The sequence below is a fragment of the Labrus mixtus genome, chromosome 15 (genome assembly GCF_963584025.1).
Source record: "Labrus mixtus chromosome 15, fLabMix1.1, whole genome shotgun sequence".
NCBI classification, from domain to species: Eukaryota; Metazoa; Chordata; class Actinopteri; order Labriformes; family Labridae; genus Labrus; species Labrus mixtus.
In genome coordinates this window covers 9,716,474-9,741,178 of record NC_083626.1, presented here as the reverse complement: position 1 = coordinate 9,741,178, position 24,705 = coordinate 9,716,474, and the positions used below count along the sequence as shown (strand labels likewise).

Sequence of the window (24,705 nt, the reverse complement as noted above, 5' to 3'; positions counted from 1 at the left end):
AATAATGTATGTTTTTTATATTTATTAAGCATCTTCAATTGCATACAAACTGTGACAAAAAAACTTTTCTAAATAAGGCAAAAAATTATGTCAGAGCTGCTAGAAAAAGTTTCTTATAACGATATGCCAAGTCTGTTGTTTTATGAATTCATGCTTCTTAGAGGATCAGTCCTAATTTTTGAGTTGAAATGAGATTTACTCTACCTTTCTATTTAAGTCGATATATCTCATTGATCGTATTTTAAATGACAAGCTAACTCACAAACTAGTGGTTTAATTTAAAAAAAAAAAAATGTTCCCCCCGCTGCTATTCATCTATCCACCCATTATACCGCTTTTCCCATTTGGGGTCAAGGGGGGCTGGAGATGATACCAGCTTATTGAGTGAGTGGCGGGATACACCTGGACTATCAGCCAATCACAGAGCTGACATTTAGAGACAGACAACCAGCCACACTCATATTCACACATACGGACAATTTAGAGTCTCCAGTTAACCTAACCAGCATGTGTTTGGACTGTGGGAGGAAGACGGAGAGAACCCACACATGGACGAGGAGAACATGCAAACTCCACACTCCTGTCAGACGGGGATTCAAACCAGGAACCTCCTCGCTGTGAGGCGACAGCACTAACCACTGTGCTGCTATTCCTGATGAGCAAATAATGTGTCGATATCCTCTGATGTATCTTTTAGTACATCAGAGGTCATCTGGTCCAATATTTTAAACTGGACACAAAAGATTATGTTTACATCATCTGTGTCTGGATGTGCTAAGAAAAAAAAACAACATCCTTCACTCAGTCATTTGCATTGATTATTTATTTGTGTCCAATATACAATCAGTAACATTGTTGTGTCGTATGTTTAAAAATTGTAACTTTTGTGCACATATATAATTTAACGAGATAAACAAATCCTTTTTTTTTTTCTTTTTACAAATGCACATATTGCCAGCTCGTAGTCCAGCCGATCCAGTTGTTAGTACTTTTTAAATACGCTGTTAAATACTGATATACAAAAGGAGTCAAAAACCAAATGTTGGATTATAACAACCACAATAATCACATGGGGTCTTTCTGAAGATATCAGAATATTTTAGCTTCTGCTTTGACAGACTAACTCGTCAAAGAGGGATCTCCCCTTTGGAGGTGGATTTATCAGACTTCCTGTTCAGCCTGCTGCATCACAGACTACTGAGGATATGTAATATAGGCCACTGAAAAGAAATAATTAAGTAAAGCTAAGCAATGCAGAGACTAAATGACCTCCCTGTCTTTGCTTTTTGTGGCACCAAATCCTTCATTTCTCACACGGCTTGAGTAGAGATCCAAAACATCAGCAACGAGCGGAGAGAAAAGTTAAGGTTTTGGGCTCACCGTTACATAACCAAGCTGTTTACGTCTTAGGTTTTATACACACATGATACAAACATTAGTTCAAACTATTTCCCTTTCAGTCTGCAGCCATGCACAGCGTTCATCCACATTATTTTAACTGATAGTGCACATCGTATAAGGCTGAGCCATGTCCATATGTTCACATCATGAAAACAAAGGAATATAGTGGTTCCACATGGGCACACTACGGCTGACCGGTGGACTTCTTTTGTCAAAACTTACATTTCTACGAATCTTAAACATTTGAACATTCAGCTCTTTCAAATTTGGAAATGAAAATTAAAGTTGAAGTTGCATTTCAGCAATTTTGAACCAAATGGAAACACAGGATCAGGAGTTAGTCATCACTTTCCCACAACCGGATTCCCTTTAAATCTGTCAAATAATTATCTAATTCAAGTTCCACACAGCCCAGAATTATAAGTCAGCCCGCGATGAGACGATAAGGACATGGACGAGGAGCACAAAACAAACACAAAACAAGGCTTCTGACTGATTAAAACAAGTGAGGCACTTCTCAGCCAAAAGGTTGCACACAAGATAAACGTTTTGTCATTGGTCATGTCAAGTTTTAGCACGTCGTATTCCCCTTTATAATCTGTCTATCACACAGAAGAATGCTATCAACAAGACAATTACACAGCCAGGATTCCCCTTCTCATCACAACAACACAAAGAACAGTTACTGTCAGTTATTATGCATTCAATTAGAAAAGGAAATCAAGTTCAGAAGACAAAAAAAAAGCCTTTGGGAAAAAGCAAAAAAAACAAAGTGCTGAAATAATACATCTGTGAGAAATGATCCGACACGGCGTTACATTAAATACAGTACTTCATTGACTGCTGTTGCAGTTTGACTTCATGAGTCCAGCACACACAGAGAATCAACAGAATGGGATCAGCACAGATCAATTATAAACTGATCTCTGCAGAACTGCACCCATTTACAGCTTAACTGGGGTCGTCGCAATACCAGGTTTCTAAACGTAGGTACTACACTTGTTCAAATTAAACACCATGGATACCTGTTTCAATACCACAGAAACAAAACTTAGAAGTCCTAGGCCCCCAATGTTGGGTAATTTCTTGTTTTTATTTACCAAAACGTGCAGGCAAATTCCAGCACAATGTCTAAACTGTATCAATAAAGTTTTTTTAACCATGGATAGTGTCGAAAAGTGCGGGAGCTTTCAAAACACTTCAGATCTTCTGTCATATTTTTTAACCCAAAGTCGCCAACAGCAAGAGAGAAAGAGATTAGCGTATGTCCAAATACTGACCACTCTGACTTTTTCAAATCCTTTTGGTGTCCCATAAAGTTTGGAAAGAAACTTTGAGGTCTCTTACAAACAGCAAGAGAGCAGAGGTGGACACACAAATACAGGTACATGGTTAAGATTTCAGGACTGAAATGTGCCAACGTATTTACTGAACGTCCCCCCAGTGATTAATAAAGTATTTTTGATTCTGATGGTACGTATCGACAGTGCTCTCCCTCTTTTGTTCACAGCTTTTAGTTAAAATAACGACCAAAGATCTGATGGTCTTTTCTAAAGCTTTGTTACTTCCACTGGATTGGATTGTAAACATGTGGTATTGAAAAGTACCTCCTAACACAGTCTGTCAAAACATGATCATCTACTTTGTCATGTTCAACTAGAGAATTATTTCTTTCTATTGTGAATTACAAACAGATTAAACACAAAAAGCAAATGAAAACATTTCTGAGTGTTTCAGCATTTTTTAGCTTTACATTAAATCATTGCACGAACCCAAGAATCTCTGCTGATGCGAGTTTGAACGAAGCTCAAAATGTCTGTCACACAAACGTCTCCTCAACGCCACCGTTACTGCATTATGAGAAATAAAAGAAGCAGTCAGCCTTTCCAGAAACATTTAACCTTGTTGGCAGAATCTGCAAAATGATTCAGTCCATGGCAACAAGATAACAGGATAAAGAGACAGAACTTCTTTTTTTTTTAATCATCCCCGGAATGCGCACAAATAATTCATACTTATTTGAATCCTTTGACTCTGTTTGCGTCGACTCTGAATGCTGATGCGCTGCTTCTCATATGCTTACTGAGAAAACAGTTTTAAGGAGCGTCTCAGCAGAAGTTTTTAACACCCTATCATTCATATTTTTTTATTTGGGGTTAATAGTGACAGGTTAGGTCTGGAGGAATCTGTCAGTATATAACGTTTGCTGGCTTTGCTTTGATTCCAAGTTTGGCTGAGAAAACTTTTTTTGAGCAAAAAAAAAAAACTTTCAACAAATCAGACTCTCATTTCCTTACTTGTAAGTAATGTAACTTGAGTACTTTTGTTAAGACACTTTTGTGGCTTATTGGACATAAAGACGAGCGTGTAAAAAAAGGTTAATAAAGAGGGCAACACAGACTAAATGCACCAAGTGGCTTCTGTTGGTTCAGACAAACTGGAACAGACAAACAGTCTGACCTTCAAACACCTGAATCACAGGGTTTTTACATTTCATGCATCAGCAACTACAGAGGGTGGGATAAGAAAGTTCGCCCTTTCTCCCTTCTTTAAAGACAGACAACCAAAAAAGTTCAAAGGCTGATGAATAATACAAATTTGCGATGACTACAGACGCAAGGAATATATGTTTTCAAGCATACGCAGAATGAGAAGATTAAAAACAGCTCAGTCCGATGTGGGAGGCTGCTCTAAAAAAAGTTCTGCACCTCCAACAAACAGTCTACCTAGGAGGAGTTCAGTGAGGAGGGGGAGCCGGGGATGCTCTAAGGACTCAGGACGAGGAAGAAACTGCAACTTGAGCTGTAGGGGAGGGAATGGTGGTGGCGAGGTTGTAGGTTGAGTTCGGAGAAGATGCCTGAGGCGAGGCTAAAGGGCTGTAGATGGGTCTGGCAGAGACGGGGGAAGAAGGGGAGTGTGGAGCAGCTGTGGCGGTCGTCGGAGAGTCCGAGCTAACCTCGTCCCCTTCTTCTGAGTCCCACACTTCGCTCTGCAGGTAGTCTGCGAATAAGGCCTTGGCTCGCTGCAGCACCCTGCTCAGGTTGTGGCGCCGCACAAGGCGATCAAAGTGCATGGCCAGCTCGTTGTAATCCAAGCTGTTCTTGATGATGTGGTCTCGGTGCTCCAGCAGGATGGACAGGCACAGGAACAGCATGAAGGGGTTTCCTTTGCCGAACTCCTGAGGAGGCGGCAGGGAGCACGGTTTGATGCTGGTGGTCTCGGCTTTCAAGGAGCCGGGCGTGTTAGCTGCTGTGCTGGGGGTTTTGTTGCCAGGTGAAGGGAGATTGCTGGAAGATAACCTGTTGCCAGACAGCGACGGGCCTCTTCCAAAGGACAGAATGGGCGAGGAGAGTAGGGAGCGACTCTGAGTGTGGGAGGGAGAGGCAACAGATGATTTTAGAGTGGGGGTCGTGGGCGAGTTAATCCCTGTGCTGCCGAGCACCTGGGCAGAGGAGGTCAAGACTTTCTGGACAGTTCTCGCGAAGGCCTCCCTTCCAGTGGACAGGGATGGGGATGTGGATTTGGGAGGAGAGTCTGGAGAAGCGCCCGGCCAGCTGGAGGGTGAAGCTGAAGACGTGGGGGAGGCAGAGGGGCCTGCTTTCCAGATCGGAAGGCCATTAGGAAGCAGAGGCGGGGAGGACATTGGAGAGAGACCGTTTTCACAGTTCTTTATGAGCGGTGTTCTCTCTCCTGGGTCCTCCTCGCTGTCCACTGTGGACTGACGACTTTGGATGCTCGTGGAGGACTGTGAGACCACCATGTTCCGTGGCTGCTCAGCGTCCTCCATATCAAAGCTATCCTCGTTTCGAGCTGTGTAGTATTTAAACTCTCCGAAACTAGTCTGCCTCTCAAAGGGAGCGGCCTGCATGTCTGGTTGTTCCATGGTCACTTGAGGGGTAGGACACTCGCTGCCCTCGCTTCCCTTCTCAGTTCCTTTTTCTTCTGAGACATTATTCCTGCTCATATCTGGTTCTTCTCTCGAAGGCCTCAGCATGTGTCGTCTACGCTGCTTCTCCTTTTGTTCCTTATCTTCTCTGAGGAAATTCTCCACAGCCTTGTTCTTGTCCCTGCAGGACATCGTTTCCTCGGCCTCCTGCGGCGGTCCCAGAAGCTCCACCTCGGTTTCGGGGGGATCTGGAGGCAGGGAGCTCCAGGTCACCTCGAGCATCCTCAAAGCATCGTCGAACGCAAACTCTCTCTTCAGCTCCAGGAGCAGCCAGCGGTAACAGAAGAAGAGGTCGTCTGCTCCTTTGGACACCAGGTAAGAGTAGAACTCTGGATCCGAGTACTGCAGAAGAAGCTTCAGATGCTGAAACTTCACGGACATGAGCTGGCCGTCCGGACGAAAGTTCCCCTCCAGACGTTTCATGATGCCACAAAAGCAGATGAATGCGTGGGCCTCATTGTCCATCACAGCAAGTATAGGGGAGGCGATGTCACTCATGCCCTGACAGTACGAGATCTGAAAAACAACACAGCCACATAAAGTTACAGAGGACCGAATGTGACTGCAGATGAGATCTAAAAGGGTTAAAGAGATTCAGAAGGATGATATGAAAAACATCTTTTGATTATATTAATAGCTACTTCATTTTAAGGCTGCAAATCTTCTTACTTTGAACTACGTGTTTGTGTAACTATGACGGCTGCCAGGCGTTCCCTGCGTCTGTTTGGAGTGTTGGTGGTGCACAACCATTGAAAATGAAGGAAGTTGCACTACTCTCTCTTTACTATCCGGACCTTTTACGGTTTTATTTTTATTTTATTATTATTATAAGTATTATTTTTTCTTTCTAAATCTTAATTCAATTATCTTTTTTCTCTTCGTACCTTTTCTTTGATTTTTATTTTATTTCATGTTTTATGTATTCTTGTATGTTTAAAAAATTATTTATAAAAATGTGCCAGGATGAACAAAACTGTGATGAAATATGACAACTTGTAATGTAGTTAAACAGCCTGCAATAAAGTATTAAAAAGAAACTATCCGGACCTCAGAATAATAATATAGTATGTAACCTCCTCGAGTGTTTATAGTTTACATCCAACATATCTGGTAGTTGCATCCAGCCAGTATGAACAATTACATTCAACATCCAGCTGAGTACATCCCCAGTATATCCCCGGCCTAATCCTAACACATCCCTACACACCTGTGGATGTGTGATGGCAAACGTGGTGAGCAGGTCTGTGAGGGCCGTCAGATGTGGACTGTCCTCTGAGCCGGCGTAGTACGGATGAGCTCGGTCGGTCCTCAGGACGTCTTTGAGAACGTTACCGCGGATGAACTCGAGGTCCTCGCCGCTGACCCGCGCCGTCCACTCCCTCTTCAGCTGGTCGTACTCCCGCGTCTTCCTCTTCATGTAGTCCATTCTCTCCTGTCCACTCAGGCCGTCGGGGTAGACGTTCAGGAGGTACCGCCACACCACCTGACAGCAGCAGCAGCAACACAGAAGTTAATCAACAGTTTGTTCACTACAGTGGGAGGAGAGAGTGGGGGATGACATGCAGCAAATGGCGGAGGTCAGATATGAACCCAAAGTAATAAGTAAGCCTTATTTTGCTCTTTTCATCTTCTTGTTAAAATAAATCATGAGACGTGGGCCTATTTTTCATAAACTTCTTTACCAACAGACGTCTATTTGGAAGCAGGTCCCTCCTCCTGCCGGTCTAAGAGAAAATGCAGCTTTAAGGCATTTCCTTATTAATGTCCATTTCTAGGCAAGGCAAGTTTATTTATGTCGCACATTTCACCAACAAGGCAATTCAAAGTGCTTCACACAAGACATCAAAAAGCATCATGACAGAGGAAAGAAAAGAAACATTAAAATTTAAAAATCACTGAAATTATTAAATCTGAAAATATGTTCAAATAAAAATAATTCAAATGAAATTAATATAAATAAATAAAGTAAAAATATAAAAAGAGTTAAAAGTTACAGTGCAGAGTTAAAGTTTAGAATCTTATTACAATTGTGAAAGGTTTAATTTCTACTTAAAAGTCCTTGAACTGACATCAAACTGTGTTTATTTGAGATCCTGCAGAACCTCAGATTCACGTCATGTAATGTAATGCTGATAAAACAAACACCGCCGCAGCACCTTGCGCAGCGAAGGATCCACGCCGCCGTGGTAGATCCTCAGTCTGAGCTCCTCGGGCCGCGTCAGCTGACCCTGTCCGTTCATGTAACTATGAAACTCTGCGTCGCTCAGAGGGGGTTTGAAAGGTCTGATCTCCTCCCCGTACGTCCAGCTGAACGCCTGCTGCACTTTGGTCAGGGTCCGGCCCACCTGAAGACGAGAGAAACAGAGTGCGTGAGAAAAACTCCTGACTCGCAGACGGTTAAAGAGACTTTATGATGAAGAGGACAGAAGGGGAACCTGAGAGAGTAGAGACTGTGTGAACGGAAGAGCTGCAGACGCCAAAGACCTGGTCCTCTCTGCAAGGAGCTGCTCAGAGCCAATCACGTCTTTGGGGCTGATGATGTCCCAGTCCTCCATGACAGGACCTGCAGGTGATCGGACAACGGCACATTGAACAATCATTGACCTGTCTTGAGCTCCCAACATGAAAGAGGCGTTTAACTCATTTCTAAAGATATTAAGAGATTCCTTCTTGATGCACTTCTGACGTCTTATAAATCACTCTCTCTCTTGACTTGTTATTTTACAAAGTCACACTTTATTTATTTTTATTATAAAATCCTCACACTTTAAACGGCGTTAATCCCGGCTTGCTGAGAGGTCTGAAATAAAAAAAATATCTTTTTGTGCTTTTGCATCTTTTGTGCAGCGAACATTCAAGACACTGCTCTCCTGGATACACAATCCAAACGTCTTGTAGTTCTATTTATGGCACTGTGTTCCTCTCTTCTAAGACATCCCACTCAATACAGGGAAAATGTTGTGTCCTAAAACAGAAACCAATTTCAAACCACATAGCGGCTCAATCTTGAGTCCACTTTGAAATGATCTGCTCTGCTTTTTTTCTGGTCGTTAAGACGTTTTGATTCCAGTTTTTCCACTTAAAAAACTAATCAGAACCTTCACATCTAAGACGTAGAGATTGATCTAAATTTTGTAGTGCATGTCTGCTACCTGTGTCTGTCTCTACGTTGTGTGTTTTCTTTCAATGTGACCTCTTTGAGGAACATCTGCTTTCAGTCATATATATCGCAAGAAACACAGAAAAATGTATGAACAGGTTTTGTGTTTTGTTATTTTGGGGATAAACTGGTGTTCTTACTGTCTTCTGACGGCTTGATGTCCATCTTGAGCTGCAGATGTGGTTTGGCTGCAGAGAGAAAAGCGGCATCCAAATCCCGGTCGGACAGCAGAGGCAGATACATTTCAGCTCCGCTCTGGTCCCGAGAAAGGTAACTGATCCCGAAATTCCGCTTCCTGGTTGGAGAAAAAAAAACAAAAGGAAAGAAAATGCTGACACCCACAGAGTGAAGCTCTCATTGGGGACAAACTCAGAAAGCCTTTGTGTCTTTACTGACCCGTTCAGATCAAACGCTCTGATGAGGATGTGCTGCAGAACCTCCAGGGATGTTATCTGAGGGTCGACAGCGAAGGAGCGAAACTCCACGGGCAGCACGCCATCGCATTTCTGAAAAACACATACAGCACAACCTCAACATATCATACACCAAATAATTAAAAAACAATAAAGATTCTGTTAGAAAGACGTGGACAGTATCTCAGTTTTAGAGTAATCAATAATGCCAATAATCTGCTTTATTGGTACAGTGTGGCCTTGCATTGTTTCAGGTGCTTTTTCAATTAATGTCTGTAAGCGATGCATGGTTAAAAACTGTTCTTGGCTGACTTTAAAGTATCAAAAACTTCTTTGAGGAGGAATATTTATTGTGATTTTGCAAGAAGATGCTATAGCGGCTGCCACTTTTATGCCTGTGCTGGATTATGATGATGTTTTATAAATGCACGCCTCGTCTCAAAGCTGGGATGCTCTGAGCTCTGAGGTTCAGCACGAATTTAAAGAAGAGTGGGATTTTCTGGCACAACTTCAGAGGACAAAAAGCTCCAGCAACACTTGTAGTATGAAGATCAACTTTATAGACATGTTAGGCCGACGCGTTTCGGTTTGTGGCTTTCATCAGGATCATCAAGAAACACTTGGATGGTCTTTTTTGTCCACACACAGACGTATTCTTATTTAGGAGTCTATCTTAGGTCTTCTTCTTTCATACTTTATGACCTCCATCAGTCAGACGAGAACAGGGACTTATAATCTTCTGTCTCAGGATCTTAGAACTGACCTGTAGAGGGAGGGGTCTTACCTGGCAAGCCTGAGCCTGAAAAAAAGCTGTTTAAGTTTGCTGCTCCCTCTACTTGTAACTTAACGAGCTGCTCTCATTGGATGCTTTTAAGAGGGTGTAAGGTGGACACATCTGGCTGTAGATCTTATCCCTGATGTGTTTGTGGTTTTAGCGTTTTTGACAAAGATTTGCTTCTCAAATTGTTGTTTTGTATCTTTGAATATTTGGACGATGTGTACGGAAAAACACAACATACTCTATAATTGAACCTTTTTAAAAAAAAATTATTCTTGCAATATTGATTAAATCACAAATATGAGTCATTATGAGTGGAGAGCACAAAAAAAGCCTCCTCTTCAGGTACCGTGTGACGTCATGAAGCCTAGTTACGCGCGCATCCACGTCCACGCACGTAAATGCTGAGCAGGCAGGTGACGTCAGCTCGAGTCTGAGAGGGCTCACTGCTGTTCGGTTACATATCAATAACAGCTGTTGACACATGATGGTCAAAGTGTCCGTTTAAATGTGAGGTCTTAATAACACACCTGACAGGTGTGAATAATGATTAACCCCCTCCAGATAACACACACTGCAGTCAGCGACAACAACAACAACAACAACAAAGCAGTCGGTAAACAAAACACAGAGGTGGAGACTCGCTCTGAACAAACACGGTCACACAGCAGGTGTCCTCATAGGTGTGTTCACCTGTCGACGTGTTTGTTTTAACAGTCACACAGTTAGTTCAATAACCAGGAGAACTGGGTTGCTAGCTGACTAGCAGCCGTCGGCGGACTGTTTGATTAACATCCTACCTTGACTTTGACACGGACCACCCCCCTCTCCTCCTCTCCGGCCATCTTACAGACTCCGTTTCGGGTCAGGATGGTCGTTCTTGGTTTTGGTTTCCCCCTCTACATCGACATGGTGATCATCAATAACATGATGGGGGGGCAGCAGCAGCGCCAGCCGAGCTCCTCTAGTTCTGGATCTTCTTCTGCTCTCGTTTCACTGCGGACTCACGGCTGCGCCATCGCCCTCTGGTGGACAAAGCTGAGTGTGCGCTTTCGTTTTCCTTGTTGGTTTAAAGGCCGGTTCGTATCTAATGTGATGCATTACCGCCACCTACTGGACAATCATCTTTACCATCTTCTTCTAAGCATTAACAAATTAGTCCTGGTTCTGAATTTCCCTCTGGATTAATAAAGTATTTATCTATCTAGCATAAAACTTTAATTAATAGCCAGGGCCTTTATTTACATCTGTCTACATAATGACCCTACCTTTATTTGGGACAGGCGCAGAGATGCTGCTCGACAACAGACGAGTCAGGCAACTGCTTGTGACCCAGAAGGGGGCCACTGAGGGCTCACAAACCTAAACCAAAGCAGTGCCTCAAAATTTGCAAATTTGCAATGACAGTAGGAAACTTGGGGGGGGCCTAATCTGACAGCACTCACGCTATTGCTGTGAAAAACAAAGTTTTTCAATGAATGTCACTGAAGAAAAATGAAGAAGAATTAGCCGTCTATAAGTGAGAAAAAAGAGGAAGAGGAGTCGCTGGCAGACATGCTGGTTGGGGCCCCCCCGAATGATTTTTGCCTAGGGATCTAACAGACTGTAGAATCGCCACTGGACAGGCCTCTATACCAGATGGGCCTTTAATTATTGAAAGAATATTCTTGCAATGCAAAGATAGCATTAGAGGCATTAGGGCCTGTAATCAATACCTGCTTTCTTTTGTCAAAATGTGCAGCAACATCAGGGTAGTGAAAGGGACCATGACTGAATTGGGAATATCTGTCTGTCTGTCTGTCTGTCTGTCTGTCTGGTCACTTATAATGTATGTCAGCGCTCGTAAAAGTGTTTTGCATCTTATACATTTGTTTTCTAAAATGTAAAAGTAAATGTATGTAGGCCTGTAAATGTAATTTTGTTTAAATGCATTTAAAAAATGTTTTCCCAAAATGTAAATTTGTCTCAAGTTTTGCACGTGTTTCACACTTTGTAACTATGATTCTGCACTTCTCAGCCACCATAAGAAAGTGTGTAAATAAAACAGAACAGCTAAAACCTCTGGATGGAGTAAAATAATAAAACATTTATTAAATGTAAACAGTTCCACTTTCACTTAAAGGTGGAATAAGATCATGTGATTCACAGTTTCATTAACTGTGACAGATCATATCCAATCTCAACCAAACATCATCCAACTATCCAGCACTTTTCCGGTCATGAGACTGTGCTTCGCGGTGCATGCTGGGAAGTGTATTTCCACGTCACTCACTCCCCCATTTGTTCCTCTCGACTGGAGCTCAGGATGGAACTCCACCTCCCACCGACACCGGCGCTACAACCCCTCATTACTTCGTTTCCACAGTGAACCAGGCAGAAATGTCAGATTTGTTGCGTTTGTGTCATCTAACCCGGGTCAGGTCCAGTTCTCGGGCTATGTAGCGGACTCGTTTACTCTCGAAAAAGCGTATTTGTGTCGTTGCAGCGGATATTTACGATGGTTTCTGTCAACGGCTAGTTCCTAAGTTAGCTAGCAGAAGATGGAAGCTAGTTCTGTAGCATGGATAACCCCTCTCTAACATGAGCTGACTGAGTGTTAATAAATAACCCAGCTAGCATCACATGCTCTGCTATAAACCCGCTTGTTAGCCAGCAAAGCATATCTTCAGAAGAAAAGATGGAAGAAGTGGACAGAATTTTGATTCACGCCCTCAAACAAGTCGGCACGTAAGTACCAATACAGCTTTATTATTGAGCAGCTGTGTGTCATGTTACGATGTTAGCTGGTTAGTAACATCACTGTCACTGTTAGCCTGTCATATGATCAGAGACATCACAGAGAGGGGGCTGTGAGGGACAAAAAATGACTAAAGTATAAATACATAAATAAATGTTTGGAGAAATGCATACAATAATGTATAAATAAATAATTAAGTAAATGCATCAATAAATATACATATATATATATATATAAATAAATGCAACAATTCATGTAAAAATTAATATATAAATAAATATATTCATGTATTTATTTAAGTATTTCTGTGTCCAGGTTGTACAAGGAAAAGTAAATATGTAAGTTAATTTACATATATACTTTTCCTCTTACGATCTGGACACAGAAATAAATAGATGTGTAAATGTAAAAATACGGAAATAAGTTAATAACTCAATTAATGTGTAAATGTATGCATTGATACATAAATAACTGTAGAAATACGCTAATAAATGAATAAATACATGTAAAAATATGTAAATAGCCCTTTTCATTAACAAAGTGTATTTGTTATTTATTCATTGATGTATTGTTTTCAGCATTTATATATTTATTTATATATTTATTAATGCATTTATTTATTTATTTATACGTTATTGTATGCATTTCTCCCAACATTTATTTATTTATACTTTTGTCCCTCATAGCCCTGAGGAAGATAAACCAAGGTGTGTAAATGACAGTTTGTATGTGTGTGACCCGCAGAGAGGTGAGCGACGAGGTGGACAGTGTCAAACAGTTCACCAGTGAGCTGATTGTGGAGGCGGTGGTCAGATGTATCCGGGTGATAGACCCCGGCTTGGGCGGCGGGCTGCCCACCTCCCTCCCTCCAGGCATGTCTGCCCGCTTCAGGGTGGGAATGAGCCTCGCTCAGGCCTGTCAGGTAAGACCCCTCCCTCTGGGTTATGACCTTGAGACAGGACAAGGTACAAGGCACATGCAAAGACAAATGTACACAGGTGCTCGATGGAAAATCAAACTAAAGGGTCAGGATGGTTAGAATTAAAATGGGATCAGCAATATTAAAATCTCCCAGCAACTTTAATTTAAGAAGCAGAGTTTCCGTCTCACAGATCATCTTCAGGCACATTCAAGTCCGACTTAACTCAGTGGTTCCCAATCTTTTCTGGCCTTTGACCCCACTTTGATTTGACAAAACTCTGGAACCCACCAGACATCCAAAACACAAACAGCTTGTTGCTAAAATTAATTTGTTTTTGATCATGTAATACTTTTTTGAAAATCACAATCCATTCAGAAAGCATATCAGGGGATAACAGGACACTCAGTATGTATTGTAACACAGATCCTAAAGAGACAAGGAAACACTGAGGGGCTAATATATATATAACCACTACATGTTGTTTCTCTGCTAGTTTCTCTAACATGTCAAACTGTTTTTATTCCAGGACATTGGTTATAAAGGAGAGATCGGCTATCAGACGTTTCTCTACAGCAACGAGCCTGAGATCCGCTCGCTGCTCATGTACTTGGTGGAAAAACTGCCCAGAGAAAGTGCAGAGACCTCAGACCAGCCAACAGGTACAGAAAGTGTGTATGTGTGTGTGTGTGTGTGTGTGTCAGAGAGTTTTATATCTCCTCTGAGGGAAAGATGACTCATGGTGCGTTTACTCCTACAGGTTTTATTTGTGTCGTAGTGTAAGATAGCATCATCCTGGATTTTAGCTCAAATTATTGTTCATCTGAGACATCGAAAGATTCGCTGGAGTCAAATACATCGAGTGCTGTTTTATTTAAAAATAAACGTCATGGTTGTTTCAAGACTAAAGTGTAGATTTGATGATATGTCAGAATCCTAGAGGGAAAGATTTGGCAAATTTACCCAATAAGGATGTTTACGGTGAGAAGGCAGACTGAGAGGGCAGAACAAACAACTAGCTGTGGGAGTGTCACCCACCTGGGGGAGGGGCTACTGCCCTTTGTGATGTCATGAAGGGAATATCTCCAAACAGCCTGTTTGAGCACACATTTTCTGAAAAGTGGAGCAGGCAGAAGACAGAGAGGATGGACTTTTCTCATCATTGGGGGGTTTGTAGACAGACTAGAAACACATACTAGAGTTAGAGGAACATGGTGAAGAGGATTTTGCAGAATATATGACGTCTAGTTTTTCCGCTTGCAGGTCGTCAATGTTGCAAAGCCTCTTAAAAGGATCAGAGCACTTTCAGAGACAGAACCAATTAGTCAGTAAAATGTGCTTTATGCAGATTTTGAACAGGTTTTTAACTGTTAATATTCTGTTTAAAATATAAACCCCTGCTGTGTGTTTAGATAATGCTTAATAAGAGAGAGCTTAGAGTCAGTTATCTTGTCATAGCCAATCTCCTAAAAGACATTAGTGATCATAAACATTGTGCATGACAGGAAATGATTAACAAACACTCACACAGTTCTGCAGATATGAGGAAGTGCTGCTCTGAGTTCAGCCTTGTTTGTGCGTCCTGCTCTCTGAAGATGATGTCTCTTAATTGTTCTTGTGTATCTGTGAGACAACTGAAGCTGTTTTTCTGTCTGTAGGTAAATCGGTGGTCCTTCAGAGATCCATCGCTGCTGCTATCAAAGCCCAGCTGTCTGTGCCCTGGCTGCCTCCAAACTGCAGACTGCCACTGAACTGTGAAACACAAGTAAAAACTTTACATCTTTATATATTTGTTTATGTGCATAAAGTTTGTATTCATTGGGAAGTCGATGAACAGGAATCAAGAGAATCAGACACGTTTAGACTTCTAGTCTGTAAAGCTGTAAAAATAAAACATCTGAGCACAGAAAGTAAACAACAGGGCAGCAATTTAAGGGCACGGTCACACTGGCCATCCGTACCGTGCCCAAGCACGCTTCAACGCTAAAGTCCAGTTCGTTTGACCAGTGTGACCGCTCCGTATCGTGCTCAGGCACGGTACACTTCCTTGGCTTTGGCACACTTCAGAGAGGTGTGCTTCAGCACGGTACACTTCATGCACGAGCACAAGCACGTGGGTAAACAACGCTGACAGCCTTCATTATGGAGAAATTCAGAGTTTCATGGCTGTATCTGACTAAAATGACACAATATAAGCCACAAAGTAGCTGTTATGTTCTGTGTTGTTCTCCGACACACAGAATCGCGCGCGGACTCGGCCGCGCGTCTATTTTATTTTTTAATTTATTTATTGCTGTGTCTGATTAAAATGTCTTAAAATAAGTTGGAAAGTCAGAAAAGTAGCTGTCATGTTCTGTGTTTTTCTCTGATGTGCAGACGTGGACTCGACTGCGCGTCTCTTTTTCTCTCTCTCTCGTCCGCCTGTTTGTAAACTGAGCACGCTTCATAATAACATAAAGCGTGCATGTGTTGTATTACGATGTTATACAAGAGGTAATCGTGCTTAGGCACGGATAGTCCTGTGTAGTATGACCGCGGGCCGCGCCCGCCAGTGGGAGAATGGCGCTGCGGGGGGGCAATCGTGCTTGGGTACAGCACGGAAGACCGCGCCCTGAGTCAGTGGTATGCAGGGCTAGTTGTTTTTTTTTTTGAGCGCCCCTCTTCTGAGTGCTCCGCCTTTTTTGTGTGGCTGCTCTGAGCGATCAAATTAAAAAACTTTCCAATTTTCTGGGATTACTCCATAATGAATGCAGTCCACGACGTGTACCCGCATGTTTTTGCTCTTGCATGAACTGTACCGTGCTGAAGCACACCTCTTCCAAGCGCAGCAAGGAAGCGCTCACACTAGTCAAAAAAACTGGACTTTAATTTTTTAAAACTTTATTAGGGGAGAAGCGTGCTTAGGCTCCAGATGAGTTCAGGTGATTTTAGGTGACTCTGTGTGATCGGGCCCCACCATTGGATAATCCTGAACATTTACCAATATTTTTAAGTGGATGGTTGGAAATGTACTTGACTTGTTACTAAGGTATGTACCGGTAACCAAACTGAGGAAGGCTGTGATGGCCGTCATGTTTTCTCAATGCAAAGCTTTTCACCCGGCAGTGTAGTGTTTATGAATTACTGTCGACTGGCTGTAGGCTAGCAAACTCTATCAGCAAATGTTAATTGTTTTAGGATCTGGAAGTTTCCAGTTAGAATTAAATCATTGTGTCTTTCATCTCAGCGTCAGGATGCAGGGAGAAAACTTGTTCATCACGATGTGTCACATGTTGAAAACTTCCTGACTACATGAATGCTGTTCCTGTTTCAGAGTCCAGGAGAACTGCACAGATTCCACGTCCAGCCGCTGAGTTTAGCACACTGCACTAAAGGTTCAGGAAAGAAGCAGCTGAAAGGTAAGCCTCCTCCTGCACGTTATTGTGGTCTAGATTTAAAAATTAGCCGCAACTTTTCCTAAAAATTGTGATGAAATTGTAATATTTCTTCCTTAATGTCTGAACCAGTGTTTAAAAACATCCTTAACTATAAAAAGTGCTCTAGTTTATGCAGATATAAGACATGTTCCAGCTTGTGGAAACATAGTAATGAAAGGCTTTAGAGCAATGTGAGCTGATTGGCTGACAATCGACAGGACAAACAGAGTGTTTGCATCACGCCCATCACAGCGGTTTGAATCAAGTGTTTGTGTCGCTGTGATTTCAGAGGAGAAAGAATACCAGCGGGACGTTCTTCCTCCTGTGACCGCCCAGCCTTCCCATCATGCCTCTGTGGTGGCGTCCATCCTGGAGCAGCACACGGCTGAGCTGAGTGCTGCTCAGGAGTGGGACAACGAGTGGAACAGTCAGGGGCTCCTGTCCCGCCTCACACCTCAGGCGAGTCTTTAAACTCACCTTGATCATATTTAGAGTCCAGACAGTTTGTATGTTAAACTTCTGATTTGTGATCCGGTGAAAATCCTTCAAGAAAGCTACTTCAACTTTTACTATTATTGATATTAAGTATCTGTTTAAAACCTGCATCGGGTCACATGACCATCTCTCATTCTCACTCAAACTAATCTTGACCGTTATCATCGAACAGGAGTATCGCTCCAGGAAGCTGACCCGGCTGCGTAAACGCATCGAGGAGCAGCTGCGTTCTGCTGCGCTGCCCTCTCCTGAAAGTGCCTTTGGTGGTCCCTGCTCCACGTCTGACCTGTCTGAGCTGCTGCAGGCCTTCAGAGGCTCCGCCCCCTCTGACCACATCCTGACCAAGGGCACCCACTTCACCCACACACAGAAGTTCACCTTCACACAGGTGAGGAGCATAACGGTCTGAAACAACTGACTCTGCAGTTAGAGCTTCATGCAGCATTTTCTAACTCTGTGTGTGTGTGTGTGTGTGTGTGTGTGTGTGTGTGTGTGTGTGTGTGTGTGTGTGTGTGTGTGTGTGTGTGTGTGTGTGTGTGTGTGTGTGTGTGTGTGTGTGTGTGTGTGTGTGTGTGTGTGTGTGTGTCTGTGTCCCCTCCAGGAGGCGGCACCAGTAACGAGCCCCCTCCCCACTGGGCCTCAGTCAGAGAGCGAGATCCAGCTCCGTCAGCAGGAGGAGCTGACTTCTCTTCAGCAGCAGTTCCAGCAGCTCTGCAGTGATGTCGACCAGCTCGCAGCAGACCTGAAGCACATGAGTGTCACAAATACACAGGTAACACACACACACACACACACACACACACACACACACACACACACACACACACACACACACACACACACACACACACACACACACACACACACACACACACACACAAACACACACACATCCCTGAATACAGAGAAAAAGACAAAGTCAACGCTTACCTTCATGATGGTCGATGGCTAGACGACACCTGGAAAGAAGATCGTAAACAAAACAAAAATGTTGCCAGAGCTTGACAGACATCTCCTCCGTCTCGCAGCACCACCTTCATCATTCTTCTTTAGCCTCGCCATTTTTGTGTGTTAAGGCTCATGACCTTTGTGCATGCTGAGCGCTCTGTGCTCTCATTGGTCGATGTCACTGAGATAAAAGGCGGGGGGGGGGGGGGATCAAACATGCTAGACATTCTGTCGGGAGGTCGTGAGGCGTCCCAGATGTGGCATTGATTATCGTTCACTCTGACACACTACACAAGATTAAAAAAATATATATATATCTATTTCTTGGGCCGATATCGGGACCCAAAACCCTACGTCTGCCGAATCGGGCTTTAAATGTGCTTATGATATTCAGTCTGACCTCGGCATTAGTCATGACGATTACCAGGAGAACAGTAGAAATGCAGAATTTACCTCACAACGTCTTTATTCAGGTCAAAAGTTGAGCCTGCTGAAGTCTTTCACGCTGCTGCAACACCATATCGACGGAACTGACATGAACTAGGACGTTTTGTTTCTTCATGATGTGCCAAAGTGAGTCTAAATGCAGACCGCCCCTGAGATTACCTTTTTTAACAGTTTTAATATTCTAGTTGTGCATTATTTTTAACTGGTGGAAAGTCGATAAGAAATCAGTCCCTCCATGCAGGATGTTTGCCGTATCATGATACTTTAACTACTTACTGATTTTATTGCAAACTAACAAGCTACAGTACAGAGATAAAATGATCTGCTTGGTAAAAGTAAAACAAAGAACACCTACAGGAGTCAGGGGATTCATTTGTTGTGATTCTTTAGAGCAATATGAGTTGAATGTGGGCATCTTTTTTTTTTTTCTTAAAGATTTATTTTTGGGCATTTTGTGCCTTCGATGGAGAGATAGGACAGTGGATAGAGTTGGAAATCAGGAAGAGAGAGAGAGTGGGGAATGACATGCAGGAAAGGAGCCACAGGCTGGATTTGAAACTGGGCCGCCTGCTTGGAGCCTCCATACATGGGGCGTGCACACCAACCACTGCGCCACCAGCGCCCCGAATGTGGGCCCTTTAACAGCCGACAGACTGTCCAGACGGCATCATTAATCTTTCTTGTGTGTTTCTTTGCTCCAGGTGTTGGATGAGTTTAAGCAGAGAGAGCTGGGAAACTCAGAAAAAGGGGAGAAGATGCAGGTGAAGAAGAAAACCATCGACCTCCTGCCGGAAGCAGACGAGAACCTGCTGGAGCTTCAGGTAGGACGGAGGGCTGAGTGGGATTTCTCTGATCACTTATTTAACTCTTTAAACTCAGCAGGAAGTCCTTAACCTGTCTGTTCCTCCTCCTCAAGGCCACGGTGGAGGCCAGTGCCAAGCGGGTGGTGAACCTGGCCGCTCAGTGGGAGAAACACCGCGCTCCGCTCATCGACGAGCACCGCAGGCTCAAAGAAATCTGCAGCAACCAGGATGTGAGTGGTGCATTACAACAGATCAATGACTGTATATAAAGATGGACGTCTTGTTGATTTTGAGGCGGAGTCTCTGCAGGAGACATCGACTGGTGGAGCTGATGTCTCGCTCCTGCCTCTAACCAAAAAAAACAATTAAACATACAGAGAAAAGGTCAAAGGTCATTTAAAAGAGCACTCCAATAGACGGCCGTTTCCTTTAAATGCATGACTATGACCTCATGAGGGAGACAGGGTGGTAAAAAGTGAAGCCTGGACTACGTCGCTACACTCAATGAATACAGGGTGAATTTTCAGTTGCACCAAGTCACGAGCAGTGGGTGATGGTGGGGGGGGGGGGGTGTCGGTATTTCAAACTGGGATATTGGTTGCACGAGTATAAAAGATGCAGCCAACTTTTCTAAAAAAAAATGAAAACAGACATAAATCAGCACCTTAAGAACAAAGTATAAAGACAGAAACCATGTTTGAAAAAAATGTATTTGATGTATTTGCATTTGTTGTTCGACTCCCATCTGTTTACATGGAGGGGGCGGAGCCTAAGAACTATGACTGCAGCCTGTCAGTTGAGGGAGCTCTGAATGTTTTGACTTCACTTTTGGGGAGCTGTCACGTCGTCCATTTTTTAAAATAAAGTCTATGCAACACGATATGCACATTTGATTTGACCATTGCTCTCCATTTTCCGCAGCTGGAGTCGTCCAGGAAGTTGACGGAAATCAAGTCGCTGCACGACAAAATCCGCGTGTCCACAGAGGAGGCCAAGAAGAAGGAAGAAATCTACAAACAGCTGGTAACGAGCTGAAGCTCTTTGAGGAGCAGCAAACGAGTACTGATGTTTGTTAGCTCATATTATGAGACAGAACTTTGTTAGTCCAGAGTCAGACAGAGTTTCTGTTCCCAGATTGCTCCAACATGACCGTCCTAAACAACACAGCTAACAGTAAACATAAAGAAGAGTAAAACAGGAAGTGTACAATAAAACATTAAAGTTACTGTGGCTAGCTGCAGGTGATCCAGCTCTTTTCTGAATGTACTTGTTTGTCTGTTTCCTGTTTCTCTTCAAACGCAGGTTACAGAGTTAGAGAATCTGCCTCAGGACGCGTCTCGGTCTGCGTACACTCAGAGGATTCTCGAGATCGTTGGCAACATCAAGAAACAGAAAGAGGAAATTACTAAGGTACGCCTTATAGCAACTCAAGAGATTATACCATTAAAGGCTTTATATGTGATTTTTTGATCCTGCAGATGTCGCCCTTGAGCACCAGCATGAAACCAAAACAACTCGCGGTGCATTGTTGTGTTAGCATGCTAATACTAGTGATCTTTATTATGCTCGTATCTTCACACTGCATGTAAATTTACCTGAAATGAGCGTGATCTAGAAACACAGTTAAGCAGTGAGTACAGTATGTTATTCTTCTTTTCTCTAGTCCCTCAATTAAACAACTTTTATACTCGAGGGGAGGAGCCGGCCAGCCGTCCTGGCGATGTAATACAAAGAGAGGACTCGGAAAACTCTGAAAGCATCACAGACAGTGGGACTCGGGTGTTACACCCATTGTAGTGTGTAGTGTGTCATGACTCACAGAGTTATTTTCAGAGGATATACTTGATTTCTATTACATTTAATTCCGAAAAATCACATATTAAGCCTTTAAGACAATGGAAACGAAAATGAATGCATACTGTGCCGAACCAAACTGAACCGATTCAGGCCGCTTGGTTGAAACGGGGCTTATGTAGACTCGGGTAGACTTCAGTCCGTCCTCTTTCTTAACTCAGCCTCAAAAACGTTTTTTGTTTTTTTTCTTAAAGATTTATTTTTGGGCTTTTTGTGCCTTTAATGGAGAGACAGGACAGTGGATAGAGCTGGACATCAGGGAGAGAGAGAGAGAGAGAGAGAGAGAATGGGGAACGACATGTGGGAAAAGGAGCTACAGGTCGGATTTGAACCTGGGCCGCCCGCTTGGAGGACTACAGCCTCCATACTGGGGCGCTCGCTCAAACCACTATACCACCAGCGCCCCAGCTTCTAAAACATTTTGAAAAGATCTGGTGTATGCGAGGGACCTAGCTATAGGAGTGTCACCCATCTGGGGGAGGGGTTACTGCCCTTTGTGATGTCATGAAGGGAAAATCTCCAAACGGCCTGTTTGAGCTCACATTTTCTGAAAAGTGGAGCAGGCAGAAGACGGGGAGGATGGACTTTTCTCATCATTGGGGGGTTTGTAGACAGACTAGAGACACATGTTAGAGTCAGAGGAACATGGAGAAGTGGATTTAGCTGCAAACATTTCATTGAACACAAATGTACCTTTAAGCTTGTCCTCTGTACCGGCTGTTTTTCCCTCATAATGACTGTGCTCACTTTCCCCTCAGATTTTATCGGACACTAAAGAACTCCAGAAAGAAATCAACAACCTGACGGGGAAACTGGACCGGACCTTCGCTGTGACCGATGAGCTCGTTTTTAAGGTAGCTTTTTAAAAATCACAACTTAAGTTTCGGAAAATTTTTTACTACCTCCGCAGACGATTCAGAGGGGGCGGGGTCACTTCGTCCCCCCTATTACACCTCCATGTCATTCAGATTAAAGGAGAAACGTTGCAGGGCCGTAAATATCACCGCAGTCAAGTTAAGGAAGCAAACTAAAGCCAACAAACAAACTAAATTCATCGCACTAAGAATGTGTAAGGGTGTAATTCTCTCCATTTTCAACAGATCATCAATTGTGTGCACACGATTTTATAAACAGTTTGTTAATAAATAACTTAATTCTTGTTGTTTTAAGGACGCCAAAAAGGATGAATCCGTTCGCAAATCCTACAAGTACCTGGCGGCCCTGCACGAAGTAAGTCCTCCTGTCATCATGTATCTCATCTTATCCATCGCTGTGATCAGAAAACGTTTTTTATTCATCATCTTAAAATCCTGTGTTTCTCTGTAGAACTGTAATCAGCTGATCCAAACCATCGAGGACACCGGTACAATCCTGAGGGAGATCCGAGATCTGGAGGAGCAGGTAGGACTCAAAGTCAAACTTTATGTGTCATCACATCATCAGTGAGAATCAGAGAGGAGGTAGTTGTTGGTAAAAAAAACCCCAAGAGATTACCCAATACCTGGTGCAAAGGACTTCTATTTTTGTTGTCATGGTTTCAAAACTGGTATCTGTGTCGCTTGATTTTTACTAGCATCGTATTAAAGTTTAAATCTCTGGTTTTGAGACAACCCTAGTGTAGAGGTCTTCATGTTGGCTTAAACAACCCTACAGCAACAGTCTTAGACACTCTTCTTTTTTATCAACAGATTGAGACGGAAAACGGCAATAAGACGGTGGCCAACCTGGAGAGGATTCTGGACGACTACAAGGCGATCCGACAGGAGAACTCGGCGCTCGCTGCCAAAGTGAGAGAAGGCTGAAGGAAGCTCCGGTTCTCTCCGCTCCGCCTGCTGAGGCTGAACCCAAACCCCCGGAGCCGCAGACGGACCTGAAACAGCGCCGCAGTTTTCACACCTGAAGATACAGCCGTTCATTTAACACCAAACCCCTCTGACGGAGACCGAGCTGCTGTTTGAACTAACCTGGCCTTTCAATGCACAAGCTGAGTGGATGGATGGAGAGGATGTTCATTTCAGACGGGCTGCTGTGGCTGGACTCGCTCCCCGACGGTCCTCATGCTGGTTTTGATCGCTCTGCACCCAAATGAAATACAACACTGGACAGCAGAGGGCGCTGTCGGCCCCTTTTTCTCTTCAAATGTAAAAGTCATTCATATCAATGTATAAAATGTTTTCATAAGATATTTCTTGATTAAATTTAAATCTTTGAATTTTTAATACAGGAGTTAGTCCACAGTTTTCAGACATTAGCGGTCCCTTTGTGGTCATGATTCTATTTGAACTGAGTATGATGAGTGAATGGCCTTTGAATGTAATCCATTAACAATGTCGTCCAACCCATCAGCAGAGTATTGTTGTAAATATGGTACCAGCTTCAATAAAGATGCCTTACAAACTTGAACAGCAGCTCTCTGTTTTTTGTTTATTTGGATCCCCTTAACCTTTAACATAACCATCCATCCATTATCTTTACCGCTTTTCCCATTCGGGGTCCTGGGGGTCCTGGGGCCGATCCCAGCTGTCATAGCGAGAGAGGTGGGGTTACACCCTGGACTGGTCGCCAGTCAATCACAGAGCTGACACATAGAGACAGAGAAGCACACAAACATTCACACCTACAGACAATTTTAGAATCACCAAACCTAACCAGCATGTCTTTGGACTGTGGGAGGAAGCCGGAGTACCAGGAGAGAACCCACACATGCATGGGGAGAACATGCAGACTCCTCACAGAGAGACTCCTGTCAGACGGGGATTCAAACCAGGAACCTCCTAGCTTGATTTATTTTTTTGCTATTAAAGATATATAAACAGAGTGTCTCCCTTCACATGTGCAGCAGGTTGGTTTGGATGGTCCATCTTACAAATCAAATCAGTGGTTTGTTATTTTATTTGTTTATCGATGTCCTGGTTTCTGTACGCATGTAAGTTTACGATATAATGGTCTGCGCCATCTTTGCTGTGCTCGAGGTTTGTTTTAAAAATAATTAAGGGGCCCGGCTCGTATTGACGTCTGTCCCAAATAAATCCAGGGTCATGAAGTAAATAAAAGCCTGAGCTGTTAATTTAAGTTTTATGGTATGGAAGAAAATATTCAACCTTCTGCAAAAAAAAAATATTCCAAATCAAGATATTCCTCCACACTACAGCCATTTCCACAAATGAAAACTACTGGCGCCCTTTAACACCAACACCTGAAGGCTAATGAAATGTTGACCCAAAAAAAAAAGACCCACATGAACAGACCTGCAGACCGTGTTTGATTCTGACATTCTGACATTTGAACATCTTTACTTCATTGTTTCCCATCTAGAAAGAAACATGTCAAAATATTTCATTCAGGATTTGTGATTGTGATTTCTGAACATATATTTGTCTGAACATAT

General features: G+C 43.1%; 2 protein-coding genes across 2 annotated transcripts; one reads left to right on the top strand and one right to left on the bottom strand.

Annotated features, from left to right (window-relative positions):
• Positions 1 to 805: 805 nt before the first annotated feature.
• Positions 806 to 10,695, bottom strand: tbc1d25 (TBC1 domain family, member 25). Its single transcript, XM_061058414.1, has 7 exons — positions 10,499 to 10,695; positions 8,904 to 9,013; positions 8,648 to 8,802; positions 7,783 to 7,910; positions 7,504 to 7,692; positions 6,555 to 6,830; positions 806 to 5,863 (listed from the first exon to the last, which is right to left on the bottom strand). The coding sequence occupies exons 1-7, from the start codon at positions 10,541 to 10,543 to the stop codon at positions 4,175 to 4,177; spliced, it is 2,592 nt and encodes an 863-aa protein (XP_060914397.1). The 5' UTR covers positions 10,544 to 10,695; the 3' UTR covers positions 806 to 4,174.
• A 1,211-nt stretch (positions 10,696 to 11,906) lies between these two features.
• Positions 11,907 to 23,720, top strand: ccdc22 (coiled-coil domain containing 22). Its single transcript, XM_061058415.1, has 16 exons — positions 11,907 to 12,425; positions 13,180 to 13,357; positions 13,884 to 14,016; positions 15,013 to 15,119; positions 16,668 to 16,752; positions 17,060 to 17,229; positions 17,438 to 17,653; positions 17,867 to 18,037; positions 19,362 to 19,481; positions 19,577 to 19,693; positions 20,385 to 20,486; positions 20,766 to 20,873; positions 22,076 to 22,171; positions 22,488 to 22,547; positions 22,644 to 22,718; positions 23,006 to 23,720. Exons 1-16 carry the CDS (start codon positions 12,376 to 12,378, stop codon positions 23,117 to 23,119), a joined length of 1,902 nt encoding a protein of 633 aa, XP_060914398.1. The 5' UTR covers positions 11,907 to 12,375; the 3' UTR covers positions 23,120 to 23,720.
• Positions 23,721 to 24,705: the final 985 nt, after the last annotated feature.